General features: G+C 37.7%; 1 protein-coding gene across 2 annotated transcripts in view; it reads right to left on the bottom strand.

Moving 5' to 3' along the window:
- Positions 1-22711, bottom strand: part of dhx38 (DEAH (Asp-Glu-Ala-His) box polypeptide 38) — a 49216-nt gene that overhangs the window by 16773 nt on the left and 9732 nt on the right. For both annotated transcript variants that reach the window (XM_073906310.1, NM_200876.1), the window contains 15 exon segments: positions 21172-21327; positions 20933-21094; positions 20510-20617; positions 20302-20420; positions 18208-18345; positions 15971-16157; positions 15119-15304; positions 12774-12914; positions 12579-12689; positions 10471-10587; positions 10231-10338; positions 10031-10143; positions 3936-4144; positions 1755-1909; positions 1467-1622 (listed from right to left, as the gene is read on the bottom strand). In XM_073906310.1, coding sequence (XP_073762411.1) covers positions 1467-1622; positions 1755-1909; positions 3936-4144; positions 10031-10143; positions 10231-10338; positions 10471-10587; positions 12579-12689; positions 12774-12914; positions 15119-15304; positions 15971-16157; positions 18208-18345; positions 20302-20420; positions 20510-20617; positions 20933-21094; positions 21172-21327 — 2166 coding nt within the window.

Raw genomic sequence — 22711 nt, 5'->3', positions numbered from 1 at the left:
TCTCAAGCCAACATAATTAAATATCACGTTTAGCAAATATAATGAGATTAGATCCAGCTGTAGATCTTTATTGAGCAGTCCGACCAGCACAGCTCTCATCTGGGTAGAAATGCTGCAGCGCATGCCAGAGAGTGTGTGTGTGGTCACGTGATGTGCGTTTCAGTCGTTTTGGTGTGGACGGAGAGCTGTTCAGAAACGCTGGGGGAAACGCTAGTGTGGACGCTAGGGATGTAACGGTATTGTAAATACCGTCATACCGCAATATTATTTTTTTTCAATATTACCGTAGTCGCATGACTCGGTAAAACTATAGATCTTCTGAGAAAATTTGCTCAGGCGAATGAAGCGAAAGGGAGGTAGCAAAAACTACAATTCCCATCAGCCCAGGCTTGGCCATAATCCCTTGCGGTCTGTTGTCGCTACAGATCCAGTAATGCGGAAATGGAGTGTGCTGCTAGAAGCAGGGATGAAAAAGAGCTGGAAAACCCTAAAGCAGGTGTTGTCGCCGCGCGCGTACTGAATAGCGGTGTTGTCGCGCGAGTTCTTATCAGCTGTGTTGTCGCGCGAGTTCTTATCAGCTGTGTTGTCACGCGCGTACTGAATAGCGGTGTTATCGCGCGAGTTCTGATCAGCTGTGTTGTCTCGCGCGTACTGTAAAGCGGGGACGGAGGGTATGTCGCGTCGCGGGGGCACTTTTGATCATTTTGGAAGGGAACTTTCTATCCAAGACTAAAAAGGGCATGTGCACTGCACAGGTTGAGCCCTGTGTGTGCACGTGCCTGCAAGTTGGGGAATACGACTAATAATCAGTCATGGGCATTGCAGAAACACAGCACACTGTTCAGATTGATGCAGACATGAGATCTCTATCTCACTCATGGTTTGTCCTCTCAAGTGGGGGAAAGACAATGCACAACGTTACCCACTGCTGTCAACCTGGGCCAAGTCATATCTCTCTTGTCCCAGAAACCTCAGTCCCAAATGAGAGGGTTTTTTTCTGTTGCAGGGGACATTGTAAATACCCAGAGATACCAGCTTTTACCAGATTATATTTATATGATAATTTTCCTTTAAACCCATCTCTAAGTGAGTGAGTGATTAAATGTTGAATGTGATGAGTTTTCAACAATACTAAATTGAAACTTAATTTTTTTACATGGTTTAATATTTTTTTGTTATTAAAATTGAAGTTCCTGTTTCAAAGCTTACAGATAGATGACTAATTTGTATGTCATTGACACTTTTGGCACTTTTTTGGAGTATTTTCATAAGTTTTGTTTTTTCCTGTAAATGATTCAATAAATACCGTACCGTGACATTCATACCGAGGTATTACCGTACCGTGAAATTCTGATACCGTTACATCCCTAGTGGACGCTGATCATTTTCATTCTAAAACGCCATTTTTAAAACTAAAACGCACTAGTGTAAACGGGGCCTGAGAGGGATGCCTCAGGCTGACGTACCTTCCGCATGGCTTTGGTGTGAATGAAGTGATCATTGCACCAGATGCTGGAATAGTTGTTGTTCTTCCACTGCAGGTAAACGTTGAGGTAGGTCAGATGGTCACTCTCAGGCACGGAGAACTTCTCTCTGACCTGGTCACTTTCCTCCTCTCGACCCTAGATGAGTAACGGCAGATTTGAGCACTTATAGATGTATACAGAACATTTACAGGCCGAAAGATTAAAGTGAACAGTCTATATTGCTGAAAACAAATGTAAATATTGCAATGTATTCTTTTTCCAGTGTACCTTTGGCCTGTAGAAGATGGACGGCACAGACAACATGGAGACGATGATGAGGATGTCAGCACTGCAGCTCATGTCACAAGACACGATCAGCATTTTAGACAGAGCCGGATCCAGAGGAAACTCCACCATGAGCCGCCCGGTGGGTGTCAGAGCGCCTGAGACAGACACGAGAAGAAAACACACTCTCAAACACAGGCAAAAGTCAAAAGGGATTATAAAGCGCCTCTTTGAAAAGTGCTGACGCTGGGAAAACGCTTCCACTTTGGGATTCTGATCAAACTTTTGAGAAGCTCCGATTTCAAAGATTACCTGACAGACTAAGAAGATTAGCGAGGGAGCGCTGTGAAAAGCCAGGGAGAGAGAGATATTTGGGCAGGTAAGCCTTAATCAGAAATAATCTGCTGTTAACACGAGACGAGAGCTGGATGGGAAAAGTGTGCCACATAGTCAAATCCCCACAAACCCTCCGAGAGATACGCAGAAAATGAGATTGAGATCCCTCTCTGGTCACGTTGACAGTTTTACTTCACTTGCTACAGCTGAACTTTGGGTAAGACCTTAATACTCCACAGCAGCGCTTCGCAAGCTTAAATCTACTCCGCTAGAATGCAAGTTACACTCTAGAGTTTCATCCCCAAATTAAAATAATGTCAATAGCGTCAGTTATCTTCAAACACTGAAATATCCAAACACTGGCAAAATGAATATGCTACAAAAAAAAATTACAGGCAAATATGTTCGTTCATCACATAATTTTGAACAAAAAGTTGTTCATATAAATATGCATCAGTAAAACATAATAAAATGCTTTTTTCCAATAATACACTTGACCATAAAAATCCAACTCGGACGGCATGGTGGCTCAGTGGCTAGCACTGTCGCCTCAAAGCAACAAGGTCGCTAGTTCGAGTCCTGGCTGGACATGTTCTCCTCGTTTTGGCGTGGGTTCCCTCCGGGTGCTCCTGTTTCCACGATCTAAAGACATGCTCTATAGGTGAACTGAATGAACTAAATTGGCCGTAGTGTATGAGTTTGTGTGTTTGGGTGTTTCCCAGTTCTGGGTTGCGGTTGGAAGATCGCCCGCCTTGTAAAACATATGCTGGAATAGTTGGCGGTTCATTCCGCTGTGGCGACCTCTGAAATAAAGACTAAACCAAAGGAAAATGAATAAATGAATGAATAAATAAATAAACATTGATCTTAACAAGTAAAACCAAAGACAGCATCCTAGAAATTAAAACAAACTTTTCTTCTTCTTGAGCTGTATATATATATGAATAAAAAAGATGTATTACTGGACTTAATTTTGTGCATAAGTAAATAATTTGATCACAAAAAGTGAATGTTGGAAACTAAAACTGTGGCTGTTGTTGGTTAATTGTTGAATGCATGGACAAATTCATTCATTTTCCTTCAGCTTAGTCTCTATTTCAGAGGTCGCCACAGTGGAATGAACCACCAACTATTCCAGCATATGTTTTACGCAGCAGATGTCCTTCCAGTCACAACCCTGTACTGGGAAACACCCATACACTCATTCACACACACACACACACACACACACACACACACACACACACACACACACACACACACACACACTACAACCAGTTTAGTATACTTAATTCATTTATACCACGCCTACGTCAACACTAGGAGAAAATGCAAACTCCACACAGAAACACCAACTGGCCCAGGCAGGACTCGAACCAGCGATCTTCTTGCTGTGAGGGTGCCAAACTATAAACAACACATGCTGCCAAACTATAAACAATACCAAAATAATAGACTCATTTTAAGTTTTATATAGTATGCATGTATACATTTTAGCTTAGCTTAGCATAGATAATTAAATTGAATTAGACCATTAGCATCACGCTCAAAAATGACCGAAGCGTTTCAATAATTTTCTTATTTAAAGCTTGACTCCTCTGTAGTTACATTAGCTAAGTTTCCATGGTCTAATTGGATACAATTATCAATGCTAAGCTAAGAATTCTCCTGCCAGACCCGGAAATCAGTGGAATAGACTTCAAAATGGTAAAACTTACATGTTTAACTGTATAGTGGAGATGTAAAATGAGCCTTTGTGTTCCTTTAAGACTTAATTAGATATACATATAAAAATATACAACAGTAAACATGTTATTTCAGGGCAGTGCCAGAGGCTGGTAGTCTCACCTGTATTGTCGAGTGCACCCAAGATCCACAGCTGATACATGGAGTTCAGCATGTTGTCTTCTGGGGGCGGGTCCATGAAGTGGAAGAGCAGGAGGTCTTGAACTCCCAGTGACTTGAGCAAAAGCACAACATTAGCCAGGTTAGTGCGCTGAATCTCTGGAATAGTGGTGGTCAGCATTTCATTCTTGAAGGCGCTCTGTGTGTATAACCTTAAAAGAACAGACACAAAGGAAAGAAGGGTCAAACTCACTGGCCAGTTCATGCTTTTACCTTAAAATAACACTTCTTAAATTAGATCTGGGATAGATTAAATGTTAAATAGATGATTTCTGCTGCTGTGGCTACCAGATCTGCCTCCTTTTGCCTTAAATATTGCATCTAATTATGTGTGATAGAGAAATAGCTATGAGTGGAACAGTCTGATTTGCTTTGTTGCTAAAGCTTAGTTCACACTACAGGATTTAAAACATCAGCAGATCGCTGTGCCGTTCACACTACATGACTTGACTTTGTGTCTTTTAATCTCTGTGGTGTTCACACTACGCAACACTCTGTGAATGATTCACAAGAGGGGGGTCACACACTACATGATCTGACAACATCTCATTCCCCAACAGCTCATTCAAGCTACCAAACCACAGCCAATGAAATTTTGAGGGAGGAGTCGTCAGAAAAAGCTGAACACTATTGGCTGCTTGTGTGCTGATGACATCACTGACAGCGTTTCAAGCTTTGGAGAAAGCATTTAAAAACATCATCAAATCAGCTGATTCATCAGCGCATTAATCACTCATCTGCAAGCTTCGAGTGGATAGATATACAGAGAGTTAATTTTTGTAATTGTACAAGTCTTTAAAATAAAACTAACAAATAACAGCCTGCTGTTTTCTAACTATCAGTGTATTTCTTTCTGACATTGTTTTTTTTTATTACAAAACAGTAAAGAACTGAGCATTTCTGCCTTAAAATACCATATTGGTCAAAATGACTGCATGCATGTCTGATACTTTTCACTGTGACTTTAAATATGTGCATTTTTTTGCCTGGCAACTTCCTGCTAACATAAACAAAACTTTCTAATGGCAAAAACATCAATTTACTTTATCTTTCAAAACAGCATATTCTGTACCGAATAGCTCCTGTTTGAAAGTGAAAATGAAAGCCAAGACCTTTAAGTGTTTTAGTATCTTAACTGCATATTTATAGGCTGTATTACCAAAATAAGATTATATTTTTAGGGTAATGTGTCATTAAATATGATGCCAGACATGCAAAGCTTAATTTTAATATCTCAATAATAGCTTTGAATGTAAATATGTTGTGACAATATGGCGTTTTATATGAGAACGGCCAGAATGAGCAGTATGATCATTCTAATAGTTACAGGATTCTAGTTCCACTGTTAATATATCCTACTCTCATGTCTGTGCTAACGCAGAATGAAGCGAGTGCACCGATGCCCATTCTGACCAATCACAGATGTTTCTGCTGAGCTCAGAAACACACAGCCATTCAGCTCATGCTGATATGCTCTCTCATTGGCTGCAGCTCGTCACTACATCTGACCACACGTGGGGTTGAGTCGGCCGACGGCTCTGGAATATTTAGCATGCGAAATGTTGGATTTCCGTCTGCGAGGTGTCGGCGAAGCGTCAGCGAGCCTCGTTGATGCGTTGTTCAGTAGTTCACACATAAAGAGCGGCGAGCGCCGTGCACCTGCAGATTTCTTGCCGATCACAGCCCGATCTGTCGGCGAGCTCGTTAACTTCCAAATCGGGCTCAAATCAGGCTTAAAATCCTCTAGTGTGAACTAGGCATAACAGGCAATTACACATATCAACCACAAGGGGGAGGAACGTAGCATTGTGTTGCTTTAACACAAAAGAAAAAATAGACGCAATGGTTTTCACTGAATTTCATTTTAGGGTCAGCATCAACAATTGGGCGGGCAATGATTTTTTGTGGTTTTGAACTGCACCTTTAACATGTTACCAAATGGTTATTGTTCTAAAAATAATAAAATTGTTTTTTTATGTTAAATAAAATATATGATTTTTTTTTAAAGATCAGTCTATGTTGTAAATTAAGGTAGGCATTTACGATAGACATCATTAGTGTATGTAAAAAAATAGCACAAAAAAATAACAATTTTTTTTTTACATAAACACAAAGGTTGGTCAATAAAATATTAACTAGGCAAAGCACTAAAATAAATCTAGCAAAGTAAAAAAAAATCCAAAAAAATCTCTTTTAAATTTAAATAGTCATTTATATTATGAAAATTATCATTAAGATTTATACTTTTATATTGGTTATTATTATTATTACTGTTCTGACTTGTTCCTTTTCTGTTATCTCCCCATTGTTTGTCATTAGTAGAATTTCCACCATTGTCACTATTTAGGTTGTTGTTGTTAGTAGTAGTGGTAGTAGTAATAATTGTTGTAGTAGTTGTTGTAGTAACAGTAGAAGTAGCAGTTGTTGTATTAGTAGTGGGAGTAGAATATGTTGTAGTAGTAGTAGTAGTTGCAGTAATAGTAGTCCTTGTAGTAACTGTTGTAGTAATTGTTGTAATATTTTTGTTGCAGTAATAGCCATTGTAGTAATATTAATTGTTGTTGTAGTTGTTGTTGTTGCAGTAATAGTAGTCTTTGTAGTAGTAGTAATTGTTTTAGTAGTTGTTGTAGTAATAGTAGTAGTAGTATTAGCAGCAGTTGTAGTAGTTGCAGAAATTGTAATCCTTGTAGTAGTAATAGTAGTAGTAGTATTTATTGTTGCAGTAGTTGTAGTAGTAACAGTAATAGTAGTCCTTGTAGTAGTCCTTGTAGTAATGAATGTTGCAGTAGTTGTAGTAACAGTAGTCCTTGTAGTAGTAGTAGTAGAAGAACTAATTGCAATGAATGTTGCAGTAGTTGTTGTAGTAACAGTAATAGTAGTCCTTGTAATAGTAGTAGTAATGAATGTTGCAGTAGTTGTTGTAGTAACAGTAATAGTAGTCCTTGTAATAGTAGTAGTAATGATTGTTGCAGTAGTTGTTGTAGTAACAGTAGTCGTTGTCGTAGTAGTTGTAGAGGTGGTAGTAGTAGTAGTATTAGTAATAGTAGTCGTCGTAGTAGTTGTTGTCACTGCAGCAGCAGTAGTAGTAGTATTGGTAGTATATGTTGTTGCAGTAAAACTAGTCCTTGTAGTAGTAGTAGTAGTAGTAATGATTGTTGAAGTAGTTGTAGTAACAGTAATAGTAGTCCTTTTAGTAGTGGTAGCAGTAATTGTTGTAGTAGTTGTTGTAGTAACAGTAGTAGTTGTAGTAGTTGTTGTTGTTGTTGTTGTAGTAGTTGTTGTTGCATTAATAGTAGCCCTTGTAGTAGTAGTAGTAGTAGTAATTGTCGTTGTAGTAGCAGTAGTTGGTGGTGTTATTATTATCATTCTTATAATTATTGTTGTCAATTTTTACCATCATTACATTACTATTATTGTTGTCATTCCCTACCAATGGTTTTATTCTGTTTTATTTCTATTTATAATATTCAGTTTTTGATATATATGACCTATAATAATACGATTTCTACTGTTATGCTTGCTGTGTGCACATATATTTTTTTGTTTTCTTATTTATGTACTTTGACCTGTCCACCCAGTACCTTTACATGTGTACACACACCTGCTTGTATCTGACAGTTTTTGTTAGTTTTTTTTATCTCTGTTCTTTGTTTTTGTATGCGTTTCAATGTGATTTGTGTACCTCTTTGCATAAAAAAATCAAATAAAACCAAAAAACTCAAAATAAAAGCAAACTAAAAACATTAATACTTGAAATGACAAGACAGGTGTTGTCACACCTAGTTGGTAGCTCCACCTGCAGTGTAATCTCATTAGTCCAAAAATCCACTGCACTTGACTATTACACAAGAAATATGATCTGACTGGCTGTGATTTTGCTGCTTCGCTGCAGCAGTTTGATGAACAAATTGATTTCAGAAGAAAGCAGTGGAATGAAATACACCAAAACTGGTGATACATCTCGGAAACTCTAATATTTAATGCAAAATGTCCATTAAAGGCTGGGGGAAATGACAAATGCTTCTACTACACTGAAAAAAAGTTCCCTACCATGCTCCAACCTTTAGAAAATCTTGTGGAAAGCCCATAACAAAGAGCCATTTCCAAACTACTTCTGAGCACCTTAAAATATCACAGCTCTCCTTGCAGCTCCATAGAAACAGATCTGAGAGAACAGCAGATTTCCGCAGCAATTCAACTAAATGGATAATCCCTCAGAAGATGGCGTGAAGACGGAACCCTGGGAAGCTCTGTAGTACAGCGTATGCATTAATGCATATCAGTCCTACTGACTTTAGTGAAGGTGCCGCAATCAGAGCTTTTGAGTTGCAGATTCAACATGCACATCACACACATCGATTTTGGCCACATTATAAAGCGTCCGGCAGAACGGAATTGATTCTCGATGCACAGATGTTTAGTAAAGGATATTTGCAAGTAATCCGACATGTGCCACACACTTTTGCAAGCATTCAGGAACACTTGCAGTTAGGCAAAACAATCCCTTGTGTGAGTTTTCCTTTGTGTGACCGCAAAGCAGCGTGTTGCCGCATCTTCCGGGCTGTGCAGATTTGGAAAAGGTCACAGACAAAAAGCCCACCGGAGCCTTTGTCTCACATTTTTCAGAGGTGTAAACAAAAATTAAACTGCGTGAAATCCTCTCTAGATTACCGTCCTGTCCCCCTCCTGCAGTTTTCTGCCTCCCTGATAGATGTTTCAGAAAAAAGGGAGAGGGAAGATCTGACTAAAGCTAATTTACACACTGTTCATCTTCCTGTTTTAGCAAAGAGAGGCCAGGGTTTGTATTTATAATACAGAGACACCTAGATGACTCCTTTGACTGATTCAAATAAAAAAACAATATAAAGGTGGGAAGAAATGAAACGCTTTACATGCACATGCTTCACCTTTTTCCCGTTATTATTACCTTGTAGTTTTTAATTAAAGGGGATTTTTTTCATCAAAAGAAAGCAAAATGTTTTTAAGATGTCCTGAGACATCTTTTCTTAATTTCTTAACGTATAATGTCAATGTTGGTAACCTGCTACAACAAACTCTGAGTGAGAAGGGTAATATCACATTCTCCTTTAGTATATACACTCACCGGCCACTTTATTAGGTACACCTTACTAGTACCCCCTTTTGCCTTCTGAACTCCTTTGTGGCATAGATTCAACAAGGTACTGGAAATATTCCTCAGAGTTTTTGGTCCATATTGATATGATAGCATCACGCAGTTGCTGTCTCCCGTTCCACCATATCCCAAAGGTGCTCTATTGAATTGAGCTCTGGTGACTGTGGAGGCCATTTGAGCACAGTGAACTCATTGTCATGTTCAAGAAACCAGTCTGAGATGATTCGCGCTTTATGACATGGAGCGTTATCCTGCTGGAAGTAGCTATCAGGAGATGGGTCCACTTTGGTCAAAAAAGGATGGACATGATCAGCAACAATACCTTAGGTTGACATGATGCTCAGCTGGTACTAATGGGCAGAAAGCATGCCAAGAAAACATCCCCCACAGCAATACACCACCAGCACCAGCCTAAACCGTTGGCAGGTTCAATGTAGGATGGATCCATGCTTTCATGTTGTTGATGTCAAATTCTGACCCTACCATCTGAATGCTGCAGCAGACATCAAGACTCATCAGACCAGGCAACGTTTTTCCAATCTTCTATTGTCCAATTTTCTGTTCTTAGCTGACAGGAGTTGAACTCGGTGTGGTCTTCTTCTGCTGTATCCCATCTGTCTCAAGGTTGGACGTGTTGTGCATTCAGAGATGCTCTTCTGCATACCTCGGTTAAAACGAGTGTTTAATTGTGTTATTGTTGCCTTTATATTAGCTCGAACCAGTCTGGCCATTCTCCTCTTACTTCGGGCATCAACAATGAATTTGCGCCCACAGAACTGCCGCTCACTGGATAATTTCTCTCATTTGGACCATTCTCTTTCATTAACAAGCAGTTGGAGAGGTGTACCTATTAAAGTGTTAATAAAGAATTATCCCTTTAAGGAACTGTGTGAAAAGACCTTACCTGTAACACTGTCCTGGGCCTGTTCTGCCTGCTCTACCAGCCCGCTGGTTTGCATTAGCTTGACTGATGGGGTAAACCTGAAGCGCATCCATGCCAATGCGAGGGTTGAACACCTAAACAACACAAATTAAAACTTATGTTAACACCAGATGTGGAGTTTCCTAGTTAAGGTCAATGATTCCACTTTCAAATGGTTTCACCTTCAGTTTACAATAGCCGGAATCCACCACAAACATGATGCCGTCCACTGTCAGAGACGTCTCAGCGATGTTTGTAGCAACAATACATTTCCTCACTCCATCAGGAGCCTATTAATAAACACACAGGGTCAGTTCACAAATCTGTAAATCCCACAATATGGAATCAGTATAATTTTGTCCATTCATTTGATCTGAAATACAAAACAAAACCCTGTTTTGTATTATCCGACAGATGCTCACCTTCTGGAAGATCTTGGCCTGCAGGTCTGAGGGCAGCTGGGAGTAGATGGGCAGCACTGCCAGGGCTGGAGCGTTCTCTAGATCGGCCAACCGTTCCACAATCTGATCTGACGTCACCTACAGCAGCACAGACATAATCCAAGTTACATTTTGCATTATTAAACAACACAGACATGTCTAATAAAGTCACCTTTATTTACATAGGGCTTCATCATTTTAAATCATTATAATTTGGCACTATTCTTTAAACCATTAGATTTACCAATATGCCATGATTTGTTTAATCATTTTAAATGTACAAATATTTAGAGTCACGAAACACCAAAACGCATTACTTGAACTGTTGACAATCATCTATGTGTCCCACGCTGCTAAAAACACTACTAGGACACATATATTTCACTAAACAGTGAAAATTGGTTGTTTTTGCGTTATTTCGAGCAAATTCGTTCTTCCAGTTTGAAACTAATTTTTGAAGGTGCGTCACGCCGATTAGATACTTGCGTGTATTCCAACATGGAGACTGGATGTCTGTACCTGGGGGTACTTTTGTGATGTCTCCGAGTGTGCTGCATTCATTCATGAGAAAGGCTTGGTTCAAACCAATCAGCGCGCTCTATTGTGCTTGAGGTGCAACTTCATTAATATGCATGATAGCTTCGAAGAATGTTTTTACCTGTTACAGTGTTCAGACAGCATGTTGAGAAATGTTTGGAGATACGGGTTGTCGGTGTTGCTTTTATAATTTGCTGCAAGGAAGGTTTTGTTTTCATTTTCCCTTTATAGGAGCACAGCTAGACTCAGGTGTGGATTACAGTGCACGCAAGGCGTGGCGAAAATACGTGTCTAAGGAACATTTTGTACCCGAGAGCTTTTCTCATCTGGAAATGGTGAAATCCGGATTTGCCACTTGCTCCTTTAATAAAGACGCAGCTCCAGTTGGTGTTGATTGTCCTGTCTCTACAGATTTGGTAAGTGTGTGTGATCAGTGGTCTTTGTTTGTTCAGATGGCAAAGTTAGTTTGTATCGTCAGCAGTACTTTTTCAGTGTTTAAAAACGGACCCTAGTCAAATGATTTCTAAGTTACTAAGTTTACAGTACGTTAATATCACTACAATATTATGGACTAAAAGATCCGCTGCAAATGCTGCTCTGAGTGTAAACATGTAAACACCGCAGTCAAACCATTACCGTCGTGTAGGATTTCTCCCGCATTTTGTGACAGGATAGTCTACACACGACTTTCTGATGCTACCTACTGAGTGCATCTAAGTTACAGTGAAACGCGGAGGTTTTTTTTCTCTCATTCGCCGTGCGGTATCAAACATCGCATTAAAAATACACGCTTCCAGTAGTTCCTCGAATCAAATATCTCCTTTGTCACCAGGGGCATGCATGAAATTCCTAAATGAAAGTGCCAAACTGCAGTTAAAGTCCACCATTTAATAATTTGTCAAATAATTTAATCACTGATGTCCATGTAAACACGGTCACTGTCTTTCTGACCAGCCTGTGTGTTTGTTTTGCCTCTGTGAAATTCAGTGCGTGCCCAAACCGAAACCCATTTTTATGCAAATTTTTATGCACCTCCCTTCTTTCCCTCCTCCGACACAAGAGGCTGCATAGAGAGACACTGAAAGCAGAAGCTCTCCTTTGTCAAATGCTAGCTATATATTGTTTTATAATTCTCCTGTACATAATTAACATTAAATTATAAAAACAGAAGAAGCTCTGTGGAAAGAGCAGCATTTGGAGGCATTTTAGCTTTCTCTGCTATAACATTACAGCGATTCTGGCCATGCTCTGATGATGTTTACGTTTACACAGCTACATTACACATCAACTAAAGTTTAAAATAGGATATTGTAGTGGACCATCCCTTTAATAATGCATATTCTGAACCGCGGATCACAGGGCGCAATAAACCATAGTAAGACAAGGGAACGATTAGATTTTTTAGTTGTATCACTAATAAGAATATATCTTGGTGAGCATATGAGAATCAAAAACAAAACTTTTGAATAGCAGCCTCTGCACAACATTAACAGTGCATACAAACTGTGACTCCATTCATAAGTCATCTTCTGCCTGATTAAAAATCTCCTCACCTCGATGTCCTCCTGACCAGGCATGAAGATGAGGATGTCACCCACCATCCCGCTGAGATGAATCTGCAAGGCCTGTTTCACAGCCGCCTCCACATAGTCCTCCTGAGGAGTCTAGATCACAGCAACACACTAAACTTTAGCATGCAGCACAGCGACCGACTTCAGCTTCATCTAAAGACGCTATTAACACCTCACCTTGCTGAACAAGATATCCACTGGGAACGTCCTGCCGGGAATGTGGAAAATAGGAACATTGCCGAAGAATGACGCAAATTTGTCCGAGTCCATGGTGGCAGATGTGACAATAAGCTTCAAGTCGGAGCGTCTTGACACCACCTAAAGTAATCATCAAATAGGGTTGAAAAGAGAAGAAGAAAGAAAGTGAGTCATCAGAATCAACACCTAAATTCAATAGCGCTCTTAAAAGAGGCCATATGGTATGAAACCATTCGAGACTGTTTTGTAAGGCAATCATTTTTGGGAAAATTATATATATATTATTATATATATATATATTATTATTATATATATATATATATATATATATATATATATATATATATATATATATATATATATATATATATATATATATATTTATATATATAAATTGTTTGAAATTGGAAACACAATTTAAGTTTAATTTTTTTTATTTATTTATCAGTTTAAAAGGTTTCTGAATTGTAACATTATAAATGATTTTATTACCCCTTTTCACACATACAGACCTTTCTAGAAAATTACAATTTTCTGGAAAGGTCTGTATGTGTAAACAGGCCTCTTTAAAAAATACCGGTAAATTTGCTTTGGCAACTTCTCAGAAAGAGAAGTTGTAACATTACAGGTAATTTCCCGAATGCTGCTCTGTGTGAACGGATATGGAAAATTTGCACTAACGTGAGATGTCCAATCTAGCCAATCAGAACAGAAGTTTTCGAAAATAAAAAACCTTTGAATATTTTTGCAGACACGTTTAGCTGCTAGATGTTAGTCAGATAACGTTTATGTTCCTCCTCAATGCCAGTTGTAGGGCTGCAACTAACGATTATTTTAATAATCGATTAATCTGTCGATTAAATCTTCGATTAATCAGATTAAAAAAACAAGTATTAATTTCCAACCCTTCCAAAAAGCTCTTCCCTGAGCTGTTATAATAATAATAATAATAATATTATTATTATTAACAATAGTATTAACAATATTTTTTTTTATACATGAAGTAGCATAAGAAATTAAGTCACGTTTTAGAAAGAAAGAAAGAAAGAAAGAAAGAAAGAAAGAAAGAAAGAAAATAAAAGAAAGAAAATAAAAGAAAAAAATAAAATAAAAGAAAGAAAGAAAGAAAGAAAGAAAGAAAGAAAGAAAATAAAAGAAAGAAAATAAAGAAAATAAAAGAAAAAGAAAGAAAATAAAAGCAAGAAAGAAAAGAAACAAAATAAAAAAAAGAAAGAAAGAAAGAAAGAAAGAAAGAAAGAAAGAAAGAAAGAAAGAAAATAAAAGAAATAAAAGAAAGAAAAGAAAGAAGGAAACAAAATAAAAGCAAGAAAGAAAAGAAAGAAAGAAAATAAAAGAAAGAAAGAAACAAAATAAAAGAAAGAAAGAAAGAAAGAAAGAAAGAAAGAAAGAAAGAAAGAAAGAAAGAAAGAAAGAAAGAAAGAAAGAAAGAAAGAAAGAAAGAAAGAAAAAGCTTTTTTGCAGTCTATACATGACAACAGATTACCATATGGCCTGTTTAACTGTCCATGTAAACTGTTACTAATTAAGTATACTAATGGCCCTTTCACACATACAGAACTTTCCGGAAAATTACCGTCAACTTTTCGGAAAGGTCTGTATGTGTGAACAGGCCCTTTTTGAAAACACCGGTAAATTCATTCGGGCTATTTTCCTGAAAGAGAAGTTGTAACATTAACGGTAATTGGGCGTAATGAACACTGTGTGAACGCAGAAGGAAGATTATCGGAAACGTCTACTTTAGCCAATCAGAACAGTCAGACGCATTCACATCTGCGCAGTTCATGAAAATAAAAGCCTTTGAATATTTTTCCAGCAACATTTAGCTGCTAGACAATTGTCACAAAACGATTTCATGCTCCTTCTTAATGTTAACTGTGTAAATAATTATCGATAAGATGCTTGAAAAGCTGTTGTTTGTTTACCTTCAAGCTCTGCTTCCAGTTGCTTGACGTATCGCGTGTGCCCTTGAAGCAACTGGTGAGCGCCAGCACACACACATATCATGTACATCTTGAAATGCTACAGTTTCTCTATGTTTTCATCAGAGTTGTTCACAATACTGATCCATACACAGAGTTTGTAATTTAGTCAAATGTTTACAAACACAAGCGCAGCCGTTTAGAGTTCATTTCTGGTTAATGATGTCAGAATATACCGGCATTTTGGAATAGATGTGTGAACGGTCTTTTACGGAAAAATTCCATAACGTCCTTGTGCGCTTTTTTTTTTCACTGTGTGAAAGGGGCTTAAGACCAGCTTTTATATAGTGTCTGAGAAGGACAGAGAGCTGGAAGACGTCTCACCTCTCGAAGCAGCCCGAAGAGTACATCAGTGTTGAGGGAGCGCTCGTGGGCCTCGTCCATGATTACTGCACTATAGTGATCCAGATCTGACTCCCGCAGAGACTCCCTCAGGAGAATCCCATCCGTCATGTACTTGATCATTGTCTTCTCTGATGTACAGTCTTCAAAACGGATGGCATAACCAACCTGGAATACACATTTAAGCAATTATGTCATGGCAAAATAATGGTTTAAAAAGAAAAGTTCAATGTACTAGTAAAATCTTTTACAATAATATATACTACCAGTCCATTTATATATTTATATATATATATATATATATATATATATATATATATATATATATATATATATATATATAAAAAAAAAAAAATATATATATATATATATATATATAAATATATATATATATAAATATATATATATAAAAATATATATATATATATATATATATATATATATATATATATATATATATATRTGTGTGTGTGTGTGTGTGTGTGTGTATATAYACACACAYATATATATATATATATATATATATATATATATATATATATATATATATATATATATATATATATATATATATATATATATATATATATACACATATATACACATACACATACATACAGTTGAGGTCAGAATTATTACCCATTGAATTGTTTTTTTTTATATATATATTTCCCAAATGATGTTTAACAGACCAAAGACCCAATTTTTTTTCAGTCAAATTACATGCAAGTCAGCCCATATCCACCAGGTGGCAGTATTTCTCCATCACAAATGTGTTTTTAACCTGATAAGACAACAAATTGGTTTCATGCACACTAGATATTGGTCACAAACCTCCTCTCCCAGATTACTGTTCATCTCTTCGCTGACTCTCTTAGCCACACTCATGGCTGCCACTCTGCGGGGTTGTGTGCAGCCCACCATACCATAGCTGGTGTAACCGTCCTCATGAAGATACTGCGTTAGCTGCGTCGTCTTACCACTGCCCGTTTCACCCACCACTATCACAATATTGTTATCCCTGTCAGAGAAAAGAAAACAAAATTAATTGAAAATATCAGCATGTCATATGGGCAAGCACAACTTCAGTGCTGGAGTTTTTATTTTAAAGGACAGCTCATCCTAAAAGAATGTATTTACTCAAAATAGGCTATAAAAAGGCTATAAACCTTTATGAGACCCTTATTCGGTCAAACACTAAAGAAGATATTTTAAAGAAAGCTAGTATACTTCCATAGTAGGAAATACAAATACTCTGGAAATACAAACTCATAAAGATTTGGTTCGCTTGCTGTTTGTTTGTGTTTAACAACATGCCAGCTTTTATATCTATTTTATGGTAAATAAAAAAGTATACTGCTGATATAACAATTTTATTTTTGCTAAAATCTATTAAATAGTATTTAGATTAACAGTGATAAAAAAGTTTTACAGAATTAAAGCCAACAAAATCTAATAGAACGTGCTTTAAACTAGTTTGGACAGGTGGAGGGAAAGTAAAGGCTGATTTATACTTCTGCGTCAAACGTCGGCGTATGCTACGGCGCTGACGCATAGCCCTTCGCCGTGGCCATCGCCGTCACTGACGTGCACCTCTCAAAAAATGTAACTACACGTCGCAACGACGCGTAGCGTAAGCTCTGTGATTGGGCGGCTTGGTAGCGCTGACGAGTCTGGGCGGGACCGAGAGCCGCGCGAATGGCGCGAGCGATTGTTTACAAGTGTGGAGTCCCATGAAGGAGCTCCGGATGGAAAGTTTTGTTTTGTGTTTACCTCATAGTTAAAGTTGTTGCACGTCCGCCGGTTCCTGCCTCAAAATGAGCGAGTTTGAGCCACTTGTACATCCCGGAAGTGTTCAGGAAAAGCAAAAAAGCAAAGAAGAAACTCGACACAGAGGAACATTAACACCTCACTGCCCACTACCGTTTCGGAAGTGTTAATGCAGACCGACAGAGACAGCGCGCAGAAGTATAAATACACAGCCACGCGCGTTGCCTGCGCCGTGGGTTACGCCGGTCACCTGACGCAGAAGTATAAATCAGGCTTAAGGCCCCGTTTACACTGCTAGTTAAATGTGACCCAATTCCGATTTTTTGCTCCTATGCGACAGATCGGATCTGTTCTATGTAAACGTGAAAATAACGCATGCATTCGGATATTCAGAGATCGGTTTCAGGCCTCCTTCATATGTGGAAATAAATCAGATATAGATTGGATATGTGACAATCTGACTGTCGTAAACAGATCGGAGTTATTGAGGCATTTCGTTCTGTACATCATTAAACTTGCGACAATGTGGTGCTTCTCCGCGGTTTAATGACAGAAGGAAGAGCGTGTGTGGAGATGCCGACGCGGTAAACAACATCAGGGGAAACACAGAGAAGGAAAGTGGTCAGTCGCCACAATTTGCTCCCACCAGACCTGAGATCTCTCTCGTACTCACAAATTCCTCTAAATGGTGGAGGACATCATACAGCAAATAAACCATATGCACAAGCTGCGATGACGGCCCTTTCCCACCTCCGCCTCAAAATCATTTTAAAGTCAGGTGAACTTTTCGAACAGGCGTGTTGTAACTTTTCCTTTTTGTCGCTATTAATACATGCACTGCGGGCTAAACATAGAATAACTATATTCTCTCCAACACCAGTGCGCACACATGCAAAGGCTACATCTTCAACTACACACACACACATCAGGGCCATACCATTACATAAACTGCATGGGGATAAATCTGGACTAAACCATCCACTGCTTATACTACACTTTGCATAATTCGCAGAGCTAAATAAAAGACAATTTCTTCCATCGTGGCTTGTGTGGCACAGATGTTAGAATCCGCCTTTATACATGCGCGACATCGTAAATTGTATGGCAAGTGTAAACGCATGAATTGGATATGGGTCACAATTAAAACAATGTGTAAACAGACAGGCAAACAAATCAGATATAGGCAACAATTCGGAATTGGGCACCAAGACCTGACAGTGTAAACGGGGCCTAAATGATGACAGATTTTTGGGTGAACTTTCCCTTTAAAGAAAAAATATGTTGATGAGTGTGGTCAAGACCTGATGATGTTGAGCAGCTGCTGGCGAACAGCAAAGATGGGCAGATACTGTCTCTGTTCTAACAGAGTCTTCTTTTTGGCAAAGTCACTGCTCGCTTCACTCTTCTCCTTCATGTGATCAGCAAACTTCTGCTCGGCTCTGAAATAATGAAGAGAACAAAGATGAGGACGACTAAAAGAGTTTTTTTGTACTATTTTGTACTATTTCAAAACTGATTTTGGCGGGAATAATAAAAGAGTAGATTTTTGTAGAGGAAAAATGTATATGCTGAAATGGACAAACATTAAAAATGTAAAAATATATACATTTAGATTAGTAAAACTGCAATCTTATCAAATATTAGGATTCATTTATTGATTTTCCTTTGGTTTATTCCCTTATTTATCAGCAGTCGCCACAGCGGAATGAACCGCCAACTATTCCAGCATGTGTTTTACACAGCCGCCGCCCTTCCAGCCGCAAATCTGTACTGGGAGACAACCATACACTCTGACATTCACACACACACTCATACACTACAACCAACTGACTGTGGGAAAAACCAGAGCACCCAGAGGAAACCCACGCAAACATACAAACTCCACACAGAAATGCCAACTGACACAGCTGGGACTCAAACTACCACCGACCTTCTTGCTGTGAGGAGGCAGTGCTAACCACGGAGTCACCGTGCCATCTCAATATTAGAATTTAAAACTATTATTTCAGTAAACGGGTCACACTTTACAATGAGGTTTTATTAGTAAATGTATTTATTATCCTCAATTATTAATAAACAATAATTGTGCAGTATTTATTAAACATACTTCAATATTTACTAATGCATTATTAAAATCCAAAGTTATGCTTGTCAGTATTAGTTAATGCACTGAGTTAACAGGAGCAACTTTGTTTTCATTAACTGACATTATGAAAGATGAATACTGTAATAAATGTATCGTTTATTGATTGTTCATCTTAGTTAATACATTAATTAGTGATAACAAGGCTGCACGGTGGCATAGTGAGTAGCACATTGACCTCACAGCAAGAAGGTGGCTGGTTTGAGCCTGGCTGGATCAGTTGGCGTTTCTGTGTGGAGTTAGCATGTTCTCCCCATTTTCTCTGCACCGTGTGCTCTGGTTTGCCCCACAAGTCCAAAACACGTGGTGTAGGTGAATTGGGTAGCCTAAATTGTCAGTAGTCATGTGTGTAAATGTGTGTGTATGGATATTTTCCAGTGTTGGGTTGCAGCTGGAAGGGCATCCGCTGGACAAAATATATGCTGGACGATCCCGGATTAATAAAGGTACAAAGCCGAAAAGAAAGTGAATGAATGAATGAAAATTTAAAACTAATAGAAGTTGGAACCATATTGTAAAGAGTGACCAGTAAATGTTTAATGAAAATTATCTTTTAATGAATATAAATGATTTTATATAAAATTATTTTATGATCACTTTTATTTAAAATTATCAATATTTGCTGAATAAAAATAATGAATTTCCAAAATATTTGTGTACATTTAAGAATATATATATATATATATATATATATATATATATATATATATATATATATATATATATATATATATATATATATATATATATATATATATATATATAGATGTAATCAGATTATCAAATAAAATCTAAAACACATGCATCAGGCTCAATCAATCAATCAATCAATCAATTAAAATAAATTTAATAATTAAAAATAAATAAATAAAAACAAATAACTAAAATAAATAAATAAAAATGAATTAATGAATTAAAATCAAATAAATAAATAAATAAAATAATAAATAATAAACTAAAATAAAAATTAAATCATAAACAAATAAATAAATAAAATAATAAATCCTTTATTAAAATAAAATAAATAAATAAAACAATAAATTAATTAATTAAAATATAACAAAACATAAAATAATAAATAAATAAATAAATAAATAACTTAATATGCCGTCTAGAGAACCAACACTGGGGACCCAGAATTCCCAACTACAATAGTAAAGAAATCCTTAAGTAATAAAAATGAAAACAAGAATCCAACGTATTGATGTCTTCTTGATGCAAGCAACAACATCAAAATACACCTCTGTTTTACCTGTAATCCACTTTTCCATCTTCTCCAACAGCTTTACTGTCTCCCCCATCCTCTTTTTTTTGGATTCCCATGATGTCACCCAGTTTGGTGCCAGCGAGCTCCCAGTGTTTGTGCTGTGCCTTTAAGAAGCAAAACAACAGTTACATTAACCCTGCTGTCCTGGAGAGAGAGCGAGCAGTCAAAATGCACGTAAAAATGAGACACGCACCTTCTTTCTCTCTTTCTGCTCTCGGTGGCGTCGCACCAGTTGACTGCCTTTACGGGAGATGATGGCCATGTCTGAGGTCGCATCTTTCACTGGAATGACCGGCTCAGGCTGGAGGAACAAAAGAAAAAGTCAAATAAACAGTTAAAGGCTGCACATCTACGATGCTGTCAAAGGCAAAATGATCAGCCTTGCTTTAATATTTCCAAAGTGATGTTTAACCTAGCAAGGAGATGTTCATAGTATTTTCTATTATATTTTTTCATCAATTAAAAAAATAAAATAAAATTCAGGTCAGTATTACAGTATTATCCCCCTTAAGAATTGTTTTTTTTTTTTATTGGCTATAGAAAAAAAACACTGTTGTCCAATGACATGCTTAAATAACTAGTCTAGTTAACCTAGCTCTCTCGGCCACTGTAGTACCTGTTTAGTGAAGACAATCCTCCCATCGAGGAAGGGTGGCACAAGGTTATGCACAAGTAAATGAACTCGGGCTGCGTTGTCTTCCTCAAAATCCTCATCCACCTCCAGACGCTGAACCACTCCACTGGTGAGCATGCGGTTCGTCTCCCAGCGTTCGTTATCCTGGAGAGAAAGCGACAGTTGAGTGAGTATGAGATGTGTGAGGATCTGTACAGATGTGTGAGGATGTGTATTGTCACCTCATTGATTTGTCTTTTCTGTGCCGAGATGCGTTTCTGGGTCTGTTTCTGCAGGATCTGCTCCCGCTTCTTCACATATTCGTCTGAGCTGGATGTCAGTGGGTTGTGAAACTCGTCATAACCTTCATCCATCATGTACCAGTCTCGATCCGCTTGCTGTTTGGACATGAAACTACTAGTTAGTACGTATTAGAATATCAGCTTAAACATGGATTCCAGTTTTGCTAACAAAATGTGAATGCATCAGGGTCTGTGTTGAGTGCAATTAGTTATAAAGTAAACCATTATAGGATTGTGCTGTGGTCTGAAAAATATATTATTTTGTTGTATGTTATTTATAGAGGCTTTGTGACTATTTAGATACAATATTAGTGCTTATATTTGGTATAATGTTTCTTTTTTCTTTACCTCTATGTTTTTATTTATTCATTTACTTGATAATAATATGTAAATTAGTTAACCTCTTTGCTATTATTGTTTATGATTTGCTTTAGTGGTACATTTTGGACTAACACACAGGGCCGGCGCGTCCATAGAGGCGACCTAGGCGGCCGCCTAGGGCGGCAGTATAGAGAGGGCAGCATCCGCAACTCCTCCCTTACCACCCGCGTCCTCAGTTAAGTCCGCGACACCTCCCTCACCACCCGCGTCCTCAAATATATTCGCGCATAGACGACAGAATAGAGAGGGCGGCGTCAGCGACACCTCCATCAGCACCAGCATGTCCTCAGTTATATCCGCACATAGGGCGGCAGAATTGAGGTCCGCGACACCCGCACGTCCTCAGTTATATCCGCGCATAGGGCGGCAGAATAAAGAGCGCAGTGTCCGCGACACCTCCCTCCCTTAGCACCCGCGCGTCCTTAGTTATATCCGCGCATAAAGCGCCGCAAAAGAGGTCCGCGACACCTCACTTCATTTTCATAATCACTTTCGTTTTCACATTGGGGTTGAGGGCGGCGTGATCATCCTCTGCCTAGAGCAGCAGTTCAGCTTGCTCCGGCCCTGCTAACACATGACCCAAAACTTGCTTTATTATACTTGATGAAATAATAAAGTAAAAAGTAACTGTAATTTAATCACTTTTCTGAGTGAATGAATTACTTTTTTATTTTTAAGTCATTTAATTACAGTTACTTATAATTTACTTGTATTAAATACAGAGCATAAATTCAACAGTTCAACACTGTAAATAAATTCAGAAGAGTAATTGTAATTTAGTGTTATACCAATATACACTTTAATCGCATTTTAAGCTTTTAAATCACATTTTAAGCTTGTACTGTTAATTTCAGTGACACTTATTATTAAAGCGTTTCCACTGAAAAAAATTTAGTTTTTTAAATAAAGTAAATGGAAAATTGCATTATTTTAGACCATTATTTATCAACACTTTATTTAGTCATTCAATTCAGAGAAGCAAAGTAATTGTATTTTATTGTTACACCAATATGTTTTTTTTAATAATTATATTTTTCAACTAATGAAAATTAAACATAATTAGGAAAAAATTAACAGTTCCAGACCAAATATGGTGTTA

The sequence above is a fragment of the Danio rerio genome, chromosome 7 (assembly GCF_049306965.1).
Source record: "Danio rerio strain Tuebingen ecotype United States chromosome 7, GRCz12tu, whole genome shotgun sequence".
Lineage (NCBI taxonomy): Eukaryota > Metazoa > Chordata > Actinopteri > Cypriniformes > Danionidae > Danio > Danio rerio.
This window is presented reverse-complemented; position numbering and strand designations above follow the sequence as displayed.